Source organism: Salarias fasciatus, chromosome 11 (genome assembly GCF_902148845.1).
Source record: "Salarias fasciatus chromosome 11, fSalaFa1.1, whole genome shotgun sequence".
Classification (NCBI taxonomy): domain Eukaryota; kingdom Metazoa; phylum Chordata; class Actinopteri; order Blenniiformes; family Blenniidae; genus Salarias; species Salarias fasciatus.
The window spans coordinates 26,504,933-26,519,450 of NC_043755.1; the positions used below are offsets into that span (position 1 = coordinate 26,504,933).

The window sequence follows — 14,518 nt, forward strand, 5'->3', positions numbered from 1 at the left end:
TTCTGGACTCAGACTGAAGACCGTCCGCCCGAGTCACTGAGCAGACATTTCAGTCTGGACACACACTTCAGTGTTTCAGCGCGAAGACGCGAGACGTCCAGAGAGAGCGGGACGCTGGCTGTGCTGTGGACGTGGACGGAGCTGCGACCCAGTCCACTGCCACGCCGTCCTCTTCCCCTGCCCGCCCCGGCGCCTCAACACCACGAGACAGACTAACAGCTGACACCCGAGACGGTTCTGGACGTACAGACAGAGACGGTTCAGAGGACACAGAGCGCACTGTAAAGGGAATGGCTGTGTCCACCGGGACGCCGGCAGCCTCAGTCCCGCCCGGCGTGTGATCCGGGTCCGTGTCCCGCTCCAGAACGCTGAGGAACGCCGGATCCTCGCGCTCCGGAACACGCGCTTCATTAGCTGTGCTTTATTTAGAAAGGAATGTTGTATCTGTCAGGACCACGAGTCTCCACTGGACCCGGATCCCCCGGAGGGCCGGTCCTCACAGGGCCGGCCCTCCAGGCCGGTCAGGAGACCAGCGGTAGGAAAGAGTGAAAAATGTTCTTTAAAAACTTCTTGTTAAATACAAATATAAACTCAGAAAATCTCACTGTACAGTAAAAAAGCTGAGTCCTGACCCCCTCCAGGAGGTGGTCTCACCCTCCAGGAGGAGGTCTCACCCTCCAGGAGGTGGTCTCACCCTCCAGGAGGAGGTCTCACCCTCCAGGAGGTGGTCTCACCCTCCAGGAGGAGGTCTCACCCTCCAGGAGGTGGTCTCACCCTCCAGGAGGAGGTCTCACCCTCCAGGAGGTGGTCTCTGGTCACACGGTGGTCTCTCCCTGCTTGCTGTGGGCCAGTCGGCTGTAAAACCTCCTCCAGGAGTTCAGGGTCTTCCCGGACCAGATCCAGAACCCGGAGGTGATCCCCACGACGAGCGTCATCAGATACTTGATCATGAAGACGGTGAAGTCCGGGCTGGCGTCGGGCCGGCTCCGGGCCGGGCAGGGCACGGCGTAGGCCTTGCAGGTCCGGCCGATCCAGGTCCGCTCCCAGTGCTCCCGGGAGGCCTGCTCGTAGAAGTAGCAGGCGATGACGACGGTGGCGGGCACGGTGTACAGCACGCTGAACACCCCGATGCGCACCATCAGCTTCTCCAGCTTCTCCGTCTTGGTGCCGTCGTGCTTCATGATGGTCCTGATCCGGAACAGCGACACGAAGCCGGCCAGCAGGAAGGAGGTTCCCACGAACAGGTAGACGAAGAGCGGCGCCAGCACGAAGCCCCGCAGGGCGTCCACGCTGCTGAGGCCCACGAAGCACACGCCGCTCAGCACGTCGCCGTCCACCTGGCCCACCGCCAGCACGCCGATGGTCTTGACGGCGGGGACGGCCCAGGCCGCCAGGTGGAAGTACTGCGAGTTGGCCTCGATGGCCTCGTGGCCCCACTTCATCCCCGCCGCCAGGAACCAGGTGAGGGCCAGGACCACCCACCAGACGGAGCTGGCCATGCCGAAGAAGTAGAGCATCATGAAGAGCACGGTGCAGCCCTCCTTCTTGGTGCCCTGCACCACGGTGCGCACGCCGCCGTCGAAGCCGTCGTTGCACGCCACCCGGTCCTCCAGCAGGAAGCCGGCGATGTAGGCCAGCGACACCATGCTGTAGCAGCCCGACAGGAAGACGATGGGCCGCTCCGGGTAGCTGAAGCGCCGCGTGTCCACCAGGTAGGTCAGCACCGTGAAGAGGGACGAGGCGCAGCACAGCACGGACCAGATCCCGATCCAGACCCGCGAGAACCGCCGCTCCTCCGGGCTGAAGTACATGGCGGCGCACGGCGCCCCGCAGTTCTCCTGGCCCAGGAAGCGGTAGTTCAGGTAGGGGGGCACCTGCAACGAGGCCGGGCACCGGAAGTGGCCGCCCGAGTCCGCGTGCGTGCGCGCGGTGGGGTAGCGCAGGTCCGGGCCGTCGGGCTCGGAGCGGTCCGACATGTTCTGGCCCACGCACAGCTCGCCGGCGCCGTGCACCGGGAAGCTCTCGCACGCCAGGCTGTCGGGCCACTGGAAGCCGAACTTGTTCATGAGCGCCTCGCAGCCCTGGCGCGCGCGCTCGCACAGGGAGCGGCACGGCGGCAGCGCCTGCTCCAGCACCGTGCACACCGGCGCGTACATGGAGCAGAGGAAGAACTTGAGGTCCGGGGAGCACTGCACCTTGACCAGCGGGTAGAACTGGTGCACCTCCAGCCCCGCGTCCTCCTGGTTGGTGTGGCCCAGCAGGTTGGGCATGATGGTCTCGTTGTAGGCGATGTCCGTGCACAGCGGGATGGAGATGGGCTGGCAGAAGCCGTGCTCCGGCACCGACACGCCGCCGTGCTGCCCGCCGCACGCGCCGGCGTGCAGCAGCACGGCGGACAGCAGGCCGACCAGCATGGCGAGGAGGCGACCCGGCTCCCGCCGCGCGCGTCCGGGACACAACTTGAGCAGCGCCGGCTCAGCGGGCGGCGGGGCGCGCTGCTGCTGGCGCGTGTCTGTCCGCGCGCGATGCCGTCCGAGCTCCGCCGCGGAGGGAAGGAGCAGAAATCCACATCTGAAGCCCGACGAGCAGGAAAAACAAGCGGAGAGGTTTAATCCGGCAGAGGAGCTGCGACCGGCAGCTGCACCGGAGAGGAGGGGCGGAGGAGAGGAGGAGGAGGAGGAGGAGAGGAGGAGAGGAGGGAGAGGAGGAGGAGGGAGAGGAGGAGGAGGAGGAGGAGAGGAGGAGAGGAGGAGGAGGAGGGAGAGGAGGAGGAGGGAGAGGAGGAGAGGAGAAGGAGGGAGAGGAGGAGGAGGGAGAGGAGGAAGAGGAGGAGAGGAGGAGGAGGAAGAGGAGGAGAGGAGGAGGAGGGAGAGGAGGAGGAGGGAGAGGAGGAAGAGGAGGAGAGGAGGAGGGAGAGGAGGAGGAGGAGGAGAGGAGGAGGGAGAGGGAGAGGAGGAGGAGGAGGAGAGGAGGAGGAGGGAGAGGAGGAAGAGGAGGAGAGGAGGAGGAGGAAGAGGAGGAGAGGAGGAGGGAGAGGAGGAGGAGGGAGAGGAGGAAGAGGAGGAGGAGAGGAGGAGGAGGGAGAGGAGGAGGAGGGAGAGGAGGAGGAGAGGAGGAGAGGAGGAGGAGGAGAGGAGGAGGAGGGAGAGGAGGAAGAGGAGGAGAGGAGGAGGAGGGAGAGGAGGGAGAGGAGGAGGGGGAGGAAGAGGAGGAGGAGGATGCTGCTGCTGCTCCTCCTCCTCTTGCTTCTGTGAGAATCATGTTGATGGTGTAAAATCCTTCTTTGTTTAAAAGGATCGCTGCCCCCCCTCCACACGCATTGGTGAATTTAGCTTCCTTTAATTTAAACAAAGGAAAAACATGTGAAGGTGCCCCCTCAGTAATAAAAGAAAAAAACCTTCAGAGGTTAATCAGGTTTTATTTGTCTCTTTTGGAATCTGAAGAATGTGACTGATTGAAACAGCGTCAGTCAGCTCCAGCCGGACCACAGACCTGAGAGTCCACATCTTCATGTAGGAGCTTTTCAAGCTGCTGTCCGGCTGAAAGCATCAGTATTAAGATGGGCCGCGGTCCCACTCAGAGTTTAACCACTGCTTTCAGAAGTTCTTCCGCTCCAGAGGAGGTCATGGAGCTGTCAGAGCTGAGCTGCTGAGGAGGCTCCAGCTGAGCTGGTTCAGGGTGATCAGTGGACCATCAGAGGTCCGCATACGTTCCAGACCTGCACAGCGTCTCTCAGTCTCACGCCTTCACATCACTCTGGGTCTCCGCCGTGAATCAAATCCAACGTTCTCTTCATGTGGAGAGATTTCAAACCCTTGATGTGGTTTTTCTCTTGAGAAAAGCGTCTGCCTCTGTCAGCATGCTGCATCTCAACCACGAATCAGCACAAGGTCGGCAAGAAGGCTGGATCTTCACATGATGGATTCAGTTCTTCAGAGGTTCATCTGCTGACAATCGAGCTGAAATGAAGGACAAAAACTGAAGATACAGATACAATAAACTCTGATCCATCTCACAAAGCACAAAGAAGTGCATATTATTGATTTTGCGACTTGACACGAAATGATCTAGAGCGTTAAAACCATTAGAAAACTTTTAGTATAGCGACATGAGGACAAGCAATATTAAGTGTTGTGTGACATTTGTATGAGAATGTGACTTTTTCCATGAATAAAATTAAATCTTTTTTCAACAATTACGACTGAATTGCTGCGTGTGACTGCATAATAGTTTTCCCATTAAACTCACACCATTGATATAAATAATATGCTGGATGTCAGGGGGTGACAGTTTGCCTCGTAAACCAGCCCCGCCCACTCCTCATCCACATTTGGATTTCGGAGTTGTTCTCAGTCTGGCTCGGAGCCCATAGAAGGGGATTTCACTCAGTCTGAAACGGCCGAGCCAATCAGCGTTGCCGCTTTTTGTTTTCACATTTTTTTGGTGAATTCCGGTGGCTAAACCAGAAGTGACGCTATCGCTGCGCGTAGCGGAGATTACGAACTTTAACTTTAACCATCGTCTGAAAGCTGCAATAAGTAAAGTTATAGCCAAAGTACCAAGAATTACAACAATCAAGCAAGAGCAAGAGTCTGCACCTGGAGAGTTTCTCACAGGAAAAGACGTTTTCGCGTGTCTTTGCGTGTAGGGAAGCTAGAGCTAATGAGCTAATGCTAACCCTTAGCGTGAACACATTTTGATGACGTATTTGTTTTGAAGCTCTGATTGGCTGAAGTGTGCTGTCAGTCAAAGGTCACCGGCACCCCCTGCAAGAGGTTTCAATGGGCTCCTATCCAGACTGAGTCCAACTCCAAACCCAGATGTGGATGAGGAGGGGGCGGGTCTGGTTTACGAGGCTAGGTGAAAGTGAAGCCTTGTGAATAATCTCAGTGTGGCTGAAGGATCTCAGTAAAACGGTGTCTTTGAGGTCAATTCACCAACAATCCAACAGAAATGAAAGATCAACTGGAGTTGAACTGCAGAAAATCTAACATGAAAAGAAAAATCAGTGATTCCTTTCCACAGACGCAGATCCTATCAAACCTGTTCTGTCTCTGAAAGTCCCCTGAAGGATGGCTCAACGAGAGACGGTCCAGATGCAGAGACCGGAGGAGATCAGGAGGAGAGCCGTGGACTTCCTCTCAGGGCTGGATCTCAGTGCTGACCCTACAGGAGCAGCAGGGGGCGCTCCACCAGATGGAGGAGGGCCAAGCTGCAGGTATGGAAAATGTAAAATCTGAGAAATTTAGACCAGAGTCCCAGGACTGCTGCTGTGTCTGTCAGGGTGGAGTCAGAGGTCCTCCCCACCCTCTGTGGGGGCTTTTCAGACACTGCTGCATTCAAGTAGAAGTGATGCTCGCCCACCGCTGTCCCCTTCTGTAGGACCAAGGACCTGGATTGGCCCACGTCCTGAGCCTTTCCAGTTGAGGGGCGAGAGACATCGTTTCACTGATGTGGAAGTGACCATGAAATCATCATGGAGGCTCATATTGGGAGATGTTCATACCAGGCACCCTCTGCTGCCTGGACAAGCATCGCAACGCCACTGAAACAGTGCAGCCTTCCTCTGGACCATGCCACATGTTGTTTCAGACGTGAACCTTTGACTGGAACTACTGTAGTAGTCCCGCATGGGTAGACTTGTAGTCCCAGAGACCGGTCTTGGTCTCGAGAACTTGGTCTCCTGAACAGGATGCGATCACCGGGTGAGACAGGAAGTGATGCGATCACCGGGTGAGACAGGAAGTGATGCGATCACCGGGTGAGACAGGAAGTGATGCGATCACCAGGTGAGACAGGAAGACCAGTCCTTTATTTTGTCATAATTTTTTCACACCAGTCCTTTACTCACATGGGTAAGTCGGTGAGAGAAAGTGTGAGACACAACTGAAGCATTAATAAACTTTATTTCAGGTAAAACATTATTAAACATTTACAGAAGGACATTACATCTTCCATAATAACATTACTAATAGGTTGTAACAAATAATGCAACAGCTATTCTAATGTATACTATAGTTTCTCACTGAATGAAGTGTTTTGTGAAACTGATGTCTTTTCAGTTCAGCATACAAAAAGACAATACAAGAAAAGCTGAATTAAAAAAAGTTGCAAATATAGATTACTAGACTTATATTTCAGCATAGCAAGGATGCACAATTAATCCAACAAGTATGTTTTCCCTTCTCACATCGCAGAGTCCCAAAAATAGATGTTTGAATATTTCCCCACGTATTTCCATGTGTGCCGCCTCTCTGACAGCAGGAGAGGAGCGTCGACGACCCTGTTAACCACGATGGAAGCATCACTGTTTCACCTCACAGTGCTCAACGCCAGCTCGTCCCGTCAGCACGCCACCAAGCCTCCAGCGGCAGCCTCACGTCTGAACACACACACACACACACACACACACACACCACTCAGGCTGGACTGGACCAAGTCACGTGCGCTGCACTCGGCGTGCACGCCAGGTGAAAGAGCCGAGAATCATCACTCTGCTAACTGCCTGCAAACTTCTGGACAGCATCAGCAACACTCCATCACTTTAACCTCCGTCTCTTTGACCTCCGTCTCTTTGACCTCTGTCTCTTTGACCTCCGTCCCTTTGACCTCCGTCCCTTTGACCTCCGTCTCTTTGACCTCCGTCCCTTTGACCTCCATCTCTTTGACCTCCGTCTCTTTGACCTCCGTCCCTTTGACCTCTGTCTCTTTGACCTCCGTCCCTTTGACCTCCGTCCCTTTGACCTCCGTCTCTTTGACCTCCGTCCCTTTGACCTCCGTCCCTTTGACCTCCGTCCCTTTGACCTCCGTCTCTTTGACCTCCGTCACCCAGCCTTCCTCCGCCTGTGAGCAGTCTGAACAGCAGCTATGATATTTACACTGGGAGGGGCGGTGCGCTCTGCTCCGGCCGCAGCAGGGGAACATGAATATTCACGTGTTCATCACTGGCTTCATGTCAGCAGACGGCAGCCACAGCGGCTGGAATGTAGAGCAGCCAGAGTCTTCTTTAAAGTGCATCTTTCGAAGTTCAGTTCAGCCAGAATCGTTAGTTCTCCTCCACAGTCCAGCTCCTCGGATTCCAATGCTGTCCCTTTCCCTTGAGCAATGCAGTATTCTAACTTCATCTGCTCTTCACAGAGGAAAGCATGAGCCAGCCTCCAGCTGAATCCACCCGCCTGCCACACTCGAGCCTCCAGCTCAGGGTCAAAGGTCACTGGATCTGATCCTACTAACAGAGGCTGAAATCAGATGAGCCGTTCATCACAGGACACACACACACACACACACACACACACACACACACACACACACACACACACACACACACACACACACAGTCAGGTGTTCAGCGTATGCAGATGACACTGTGTTCAGGACGTATATTGCAGGTCCAGAGAAAAGCAGTAAAGGATTGTCTCTGTGGATTCTTTAGCTCATCTATATGGATGGAAGCACCGCAGCGTTTCTATTGCCCATGTTTAACACGTCTGTGGAAGCTTTCAACATTTTCTTCATAAACATTCCGGAATATTTACCAAAAACATTTAGTGAAGTAAAAACATCCACGTGGATTATTATTGTGCAAATAAATGAGCAGAATGTGGCCATTATTGTCTTGAAATGTACAATTTCAGTTCCAAACAATGCATAAAGTGTGGACTAAAAGAGGGTGAAATGATCCCTAAAGCTCATCAAACCTTCATTTACTCAACATGGATCCCCCTGAAGATGTTCCCCTCTACAGCTGTGGTTCCAGCTGGGCTTCCTCGCATCCAGCTAGTTGTTCTTGGTTTTAGTTCAGGTTCATTCTTATTGTTGATTTGAGTCAAAATCATGTCTGAGGGACGAACTATGAATGGTTCTACTGAATCTGTCGTTATGCAGATAAATGAAAGCATAAAGAACCTTGGAAGGTGTAACAACTGATATTTTTCTCATCATCTCAGCAGGGAATGTTTCTTCTTCTGAACCACTGAAGGTCAAATAAAGGTAAATGAACTTCAGTGAAAGTTCTTCGTATCTCTTGTATAAATGCTGCCATGTAAACAGAAACATGTTCTCCACTCACACTGACACTATAATGAGGGAGACAGTAGAATGATTTCATTTCTGAAGAATGGTCAAAACCTCCACAGAAGCTCTTTATAAATGTTTTGTTCTCTTAGACGCGAGTCCTGCTGGACCTTCGCTCAGGAGGGGAACATGTTGAGGGTGTGAGATGTGTTATTGAGTGAGTGGCTCTCCTCACAGATGATCTGAAGAGGTGGAGCTAACACACTGACTGTGAACACGATGGCTTTCTGCTGAGAACAGTTCAATTAAAAAAGAAAGGGTCTGCCTGGGAGCTGTCTCCAACATGTCTCTCTCTCCCGTGTGGATCTGCAGTGCTGAGATTAGTACAGCTCTGGGAAGGTTAAGAAATATAAAAACTGTCAATTATATAGCTTCTAGATGAGTTATATCATACAGACAAATATATATTCTTAAATACGAGGCTAGTTACAAACACAAAACACAATATGTACCAATAGCAGAGTCCTTTTGTTAATACTGTGACGATGATATGTGAGTTATTGAACCTTTATAAAAAGTAAACAGGTTTGCAGATGACCGTCTGATATCCGGAGAACCTCTCCTGGTGCACACATGCTCCTTCCTCACACACCGAGCTACACAGCATCCTCACACATGATGTGAAGGGAATAAATAAAAGGAGGGGGAAGCTTGATCACTCGTCTTCATCCTCACAGTCAGCGTCTTCATCACGTTACACAGCGGCCACCTGGAACCCACAGAGAAGACCGAGTCAGTGCACGTATCGATGAAGCTCACCTCATGGACGTTTGGATGCTGCTCAGTGTGAGAACCAGGCACCAATTTAACACCTTAATAAAGAAGGAAAATCAGTTCAGTGATGGCGGAGAAGATACAAGTGTGAACCTCCAGAACAGAAGAGTGGAGATAAAATGAAAAGCAGGAGGAGGAGGAGGAGGAGGAGGAGGAGGAGGAGGAGGATCAAGAACAGGCAGAGGGAGAAGAGAAGCTCCAGAGAGATACTGAGGCTAAGAGTGATCAGAGGATTGGAGACAATACAGGAGGATAGAGAGGGAGGAGAGGAAGACGAGGGCGAGCTGTGGATAATAAATAATGCATCTTCCTGGCTGGTCCCTTCCCTCCACCCTCATCCTGCTTTATATTCTCTTCAGCGCCGTCAGCTCAGCGCTACAGTCCACCAGCTCCCGTATTCAGACAGAGCCCAGAACCTGCAGCACACCGCAGTGGCTCTGTGTGTGTGTGTGTGTGTGCGCGTGCGGGTTTTCCTATGTTGTGGGGACAAAATGTCCCCACAACATAGGAAAACTCAGCACAATGTCATTGTGGGGACATTTCTTGGGTCCCCATGAGGGGAAACAGTGTTTTCTTGACCATGTTGTTGTTACTGAAAAAAGTAAAAGTGCAAAAACATTTCTTTAGGGCTACGCTGTGTTCTGGTCTGGGTTAGGTTAGGGTAAGGGTTAGGAGTTAGACATGAATGGGAGTCAATGGAAGGTTCCCACAAGAGTGGGAAACCTAACACGTGTGTGTGTGTGTGTGTGTGTGTGTGTGTGTGTGTGTGTGTGTGTGTGTTCTTGTATTTCTATCCTTGTCGGGGCCAAATGTCCCCACAAGGATAGCAAAACGTGGAACGACGTGCCTTGTGGGGACCTTTTTCCGGTCCTAAGTAGGAGAAACAGTGTTTTCTTGACCATGTTGTTGTTACTGAAAAAAGTAAAAGTGCAAAAACATTTCTTTAGGGTTAGGCTGTGTTGTGGTGTGGGTTAGGGTTAGGGTAAGGGTCAGGGTTAGGGGCTAGACATGAATGGGAGTCAATGGACGGTCCCCACAAGGATAGAAATATGAGACTGTGTGTGTGTGTGTGTGTGTGTGTGTGTGTGTGTGTGTGTGATCTTAGACCTGGTCAACCATCATGCTGCTTAAACCTGCTTTATGAATGAAATCTTGAAGTCTATTATTAAATATCAGGAACATGAGCATCTGAGGGATGTTCCAGAGAACCAGCAGGAGAGAGCCCACCTCACCAGCTTCACAAGGGCCCACCTCTGACATCCAGAGGGTCCACTGAGAACCAGAGGGTCCACTGAGAACCAGAGGGTCCACTAAGAACCAGAGGGTCCACTAAGAACCAGAGGGTCCACTGAGAACCAGAGGGTCCACTAAGAACCAGAGAACCACTTCTTAAATCTAGAAGGTGTGAAATGGAACAACCTTGAGCTTCACTTCTAACATTTCTAATGTAGAACGGGGGCTAAACATGTGGCCTATGGGCCAAAGTCAGTTCGCCATCGGGTGAATCCAGGTCTGCAGGACGACCCCCAAAAAACCAAGAGGGGCAAATGAGAGAGGGAGGCAGGTTCTGCTGGGGACGGAGAGCCGGACAGTCCATCTGAAGCAGCTGTGCACATCTGGAGGAGCGGCCCGCTGATCTGTGGGAAAGTTGTTTCAGCCTGCTGCACCAGGATTTAACTCTCCACCACGGCGGCGGCGGAGCGACGAGGAGCTGGGAACGCCACGGCCCATCAGGCTGCAGCGGCTTGTTCTGGGATTAACCGTGTCACCACGTGTTCAGCCAGCCATGCGTGACGACTGCTGCTCCTCCTGCTCCTGCCAAACATAGGGCGCGGGGCCTGAAGCAGGCCGCAGGATGACTCTGGAAGTGTAAATGAGCACTGAGAGCTGATCCCAGACCAGCAGTGGAAGCTTCATCGTTTCAGTTAAGTGTCATCAGCATAAAACCTCACTGGCCTTCAATTCCAAATAAAACTTAATTCCGCTTTACAATGACTTCATAAAACACCAAATGCTGAATGAAACTGATTATTAAGACTTCAAATCAAACACAGTTACCGGTTTATCTGGGATTTGAAGCTAAACTAAATCATTCCTCCATCATGTAAAACATCATTCAGCTTTAAAACAGTTAAAGTGGTTCTGCTCGTTCTCCGGTCCTGTCACCACAACGCACAAATTCCAAGATGGCCGCCAAAATGGAACGGAGAGGATTTATTTAATGGAGCCTCAGAGGAAATGGACAAAAGGAAAAGAGGTGATGGACAGAAGAACGACAGTCTGGACCTTAAAGCTGCAGCATCAAAGTTAATGGAGGAAGAAGCAGGAAGTGGAGTTTGTTTACTTCCTGTAGACGTCAATACGTCACTTCCTCCTGTGGTCCAATCAGAACCCTTCACTACCTCCAGATCTGAGGAGGAATCAGATAAAGGAGAATAGACCCGTTTTCCCTGTAAACCTTAGTTTGGAATTACTGTTCTAAAGTAAACACAGAGGAGAATACTTGAATGATCCATTCTGCAGAAACCAGACCGCGACAAACTGAAAGACACTGGAAGGGACATGAAAGAAGGAAGAACAAAAACCGTTCAACTGGAATCTGCAGAGACGGGCTCATCAGTCAGCGGGAGGGAGGGACACAATCCCTCCCGTTGGGGATGAAAAGCAGAGCAGAATCTGTTTCTGGAGCGGCGCTCTGCCTCCTGACAGGTGCAGCCATGATGGCTGAGCGGCGCCGTGCTGGAGCCTGGGCCGGGCAGCCAGCTCCCACTGCAGGGCCGCTATCTCATCCAGCCAGCTGGAAGTCCTCCAGCCTCATGAAAAAACCCGCCGTGCTTCATGTGACAGCCTCAGGAGGGTGTGTGTGTGTGTGTGTGTGTGTGTGTGAGTAAAACCCTACTCCTAACCCCATACCTCCCTTTAAATCAGACACTGAGAGCATCTCTTCCATCCGGTGTGTTTTAGTGAGCGCTCCTTTACGGAGGGACGACACCTGGAGCATGGAGACCCCACCCTGAAGCCAGGCGGAGGTCAGAGGTCAGCACCGGGCCTGGAAGTGCTTCACACACTGCAGTGACTGCTGAGGATCTCCTCCGAGTGAGACGAAAACAAACCTCATCAAATATTTACTGAGTCCAATTGAAGACTTACAAATTCCAAATTAATACGGCTGAATATTTCATGAGTGCTGGTGTATTTAAGAACGTGAGAACACACACACACACACACACACACACACACACACACACACGCAGTCTGACCTGGTAACAGTGCTGCTCATCTCTATTGAAACAGTGTGACACACCCACACCGCCTCACGCTCTGCTCTCGGTTCCCAGGACCCAGAACAGGCGGCGGATCGTGTTCCTGGTTTCACTTTACAGACGTTCTGTTCTCCTGACCTGGAAACGGATCCCGCCTCAGCAGATCTACCTCTCCAGCTGTTTGTCGGGGGATAATGTTCTCTGACCCGCAGAGGAAACGAGCTTTCTCACACACTCTGCATTGTCTTCCCTCTGAATGAGCCTGAAGGCCACCGCACACCCAGAGCTTCAGCCTCTCCCTGACAAACACACCTGTCATCCTTTAGTGTCTGTTCATGTTACTGTGGATGCTGAGCAGCAAAGCTCCGACCCAGGAAACACCCGACCACCGTCTCTGTGGAAACAGCCTCCATGAGGCCCACATGGGCAGAGGCTCAAGATCCATCTTCTGTCTGACTGGAGATGGAGTGAGGAGCCTGAGTGGTGCTGGAGCCAATCCCAGCTGCTCATGGGCAAGGCAGCTGGCTGCAGGCCATCAGACAGCCACATAGACTCACATTCACACCGAGGGCTGCTGTGGGCTCTCAGTTCACCTCACATGCAGGTACTTGGACCATAGGAGGAAACCTACAGACACAGGGAGAACATGCAGACTGAACACATGCTGCTCCTGCAGCTTCCTGCAGCTTCCTGCAGCTTCCTGCAGCTTCCTTCAGGTTCTGCAGCTTCATGCAGCTTCCCTCAGGTTCTGCAGCCTCCTGCAGCTTCCTGCAGCTTCCTTCAGGTTCTGCAGCTTCATGCAGCTTCCTGCAGCTTCCTTCAGGTTCTGCAGCTTCATGCAGCTTCCTGCAGCTTCATGCAGCCTCCTGCAGCTTCCTGCAGCTTCCTTCAGGTTCTGCAGCTTCATGCAGCTTCCTGCAGCTTCCTGCAGCTTCCTGCAGCTTCCTGCAGCCTCCTGCAGCTTCCTGCAGCTTCCTTCAGGTTCTGCAGCTTCATGCAGCTTCCTGCAGCTTCCTTCAGGTTCCGCAGCCTCTGCAGTTCAACACTGCTGTTCAGGCTCCAGTTTTCACTCCTGTGTGATGAAGATTTAGTTCAGCATCAACCCCTCTGGAGGATGCAATTGTCAGGAGTATTAATTAGCCTATTTTGTGTGAGTATAACGATCTGCATAGTTTAGTTAATTTGCCAGGCATCCATGAGAAAGATGCTGGAGGATTGCAGAGGAGGAACATTTGTTTCATATTTACATAATCATTTAGAAACTCCTGCTGATCCTCAAACTGGATATTTGGGCTTTAATTTATTCCAAAAGGCTTGTGTTTGCTCAGGGACCGTGCAGAGGCACTCAGCTGGTTAATCAAGCACATGTTTAATTCATTTTCCAACCACGGGGTCTCACACACACACTGCCAGCATTTCTAAATGTGAGGCGTTCACTTCCACCCCGAGAATTCCAAACAATACACTCTAAAGACCATATCAATAGTGTACAACCCAAAAATCATGTTACTGCAGGAGCTTTTAAGGACAGTTTTTAAGATTATGGATCTAGGCTACAGCCCCCCCCCCCCATCCCCCGCTGCCCCCCCCCGTCCCCCCCCCCCCCCCCCCCACTGAGACCCTCCGAGAACGTCTGAGGCTGCTTACACAACAATTACAGGGTATTTTTAGCTTTTTAGCTTTTAAAATCTGTATTCAATAACTGTCTCCTGTTAGAACACACACACACACACACACACACACACACCTGGTTGTTGGCAAATGAAGCTTGATCTTTCTGCCTATTTCTGCATTTGAGTCCAATTTGAAAAGCCAGTCGCACGTGTGCAAACTAATGTGATCATTTCTAGTGTTAAATATGGTGAATTCACCCAGGAGCGTCCACTGCCCCGTCCAGCGCTGTGAGACAGGAGCGTCCACTGCCCCGTCCAGCGCTGTGAGACAGGAGCGTCCTGCCCCGTCCAGCGCTGTGAGACAGGAGCGTCCACTGCCCCGTCCACCGCTGTGAGACAGGAGCGTCCACTGCCCCGTCCACCGCTGTGAGACAGGAGTGTCCACTGCCCCGTCCACCGCTGTGAGACAGGAGCGTCCACTGCCCCGTCCACCGCTGTGAGACAGGAGCGTCCACTGCCCCGTCCAGCGCTGTGAGACAGGAGCGCCCACTGCCCCGTCCACCGCTGTGAGACAGGAGCGTCCACTGCCCCGTCCACCGCTGTGAGACAGGAGCGTCCACTGCCCCGTCCAGCGCTGGTCTCGGCTGACGGACCACAGCCTGGTTTTCGATGCTAGCTGAGCAGCGAGGATCTTGTCTCAGTTTCTCACGGGGAGCTGCTGGACTTGCTGGACTCCTTCACTCTCCTCGCTGGGTTCAGTGAAGTAATGTTCTAGTTCTGCTTCCTCCTCCTCCT

The 14,518-nt window shown here is 52.4% G+C and overlaps 2 protein-coding genes across 6 annotated transcripts in view; both read right to left on the minus strand.

Annotated features, from left to right (window-relative positions):
* Positions 1–677: 677 nt before the first annotated feature.
* Positions 678–2,414, minus strand: fzd1 (frizzled class receptor 1). The gene has a single exon (XM_030103473.1). It carries the CDS (start codon positions 2,412–2,414, stop codon positions 816–818), a length of 1,599 nt encoding a protein of 532 aa, XP_029959333.1. The 3' UTR covers positions 678–815.
* A 3,648-nt stretch (positions 2,415–6,062) lies between these two features.
* Positions 6,063–14,518, minus strand: part of cdk14 (cyclin dependent kinase 14) — a 108,136-nt gene continuing 99,680 nt past the window's right edge. For 3 of the 5 annotated variants that reach the window (XM_030103542.1, XM_030103541.1, XM_030103540.1), the window contains exon 14: positions 7,428–8,782. The gene's annotated coding sequence lies outside the window, so the exon portion shown is untranslated. Of the gene's footprint in view, positions 8,783–14,518 lie in introns of all 5 variants that reach the window. The other 2 variants (XM_030103538.1, XM_030103539.1) reach the window with 2 other exon arrangements.

Bases quoted from the DNA above. Each gene is read 5' to 3' on its own strand.
- fzd1 (XM_030103473.1), bottom strand. From the start codon at position 2,414: ATGCTGGTCGGCCTGCTGTCCGCCGTGCTGCTGCACGCCGGCGCGTGC.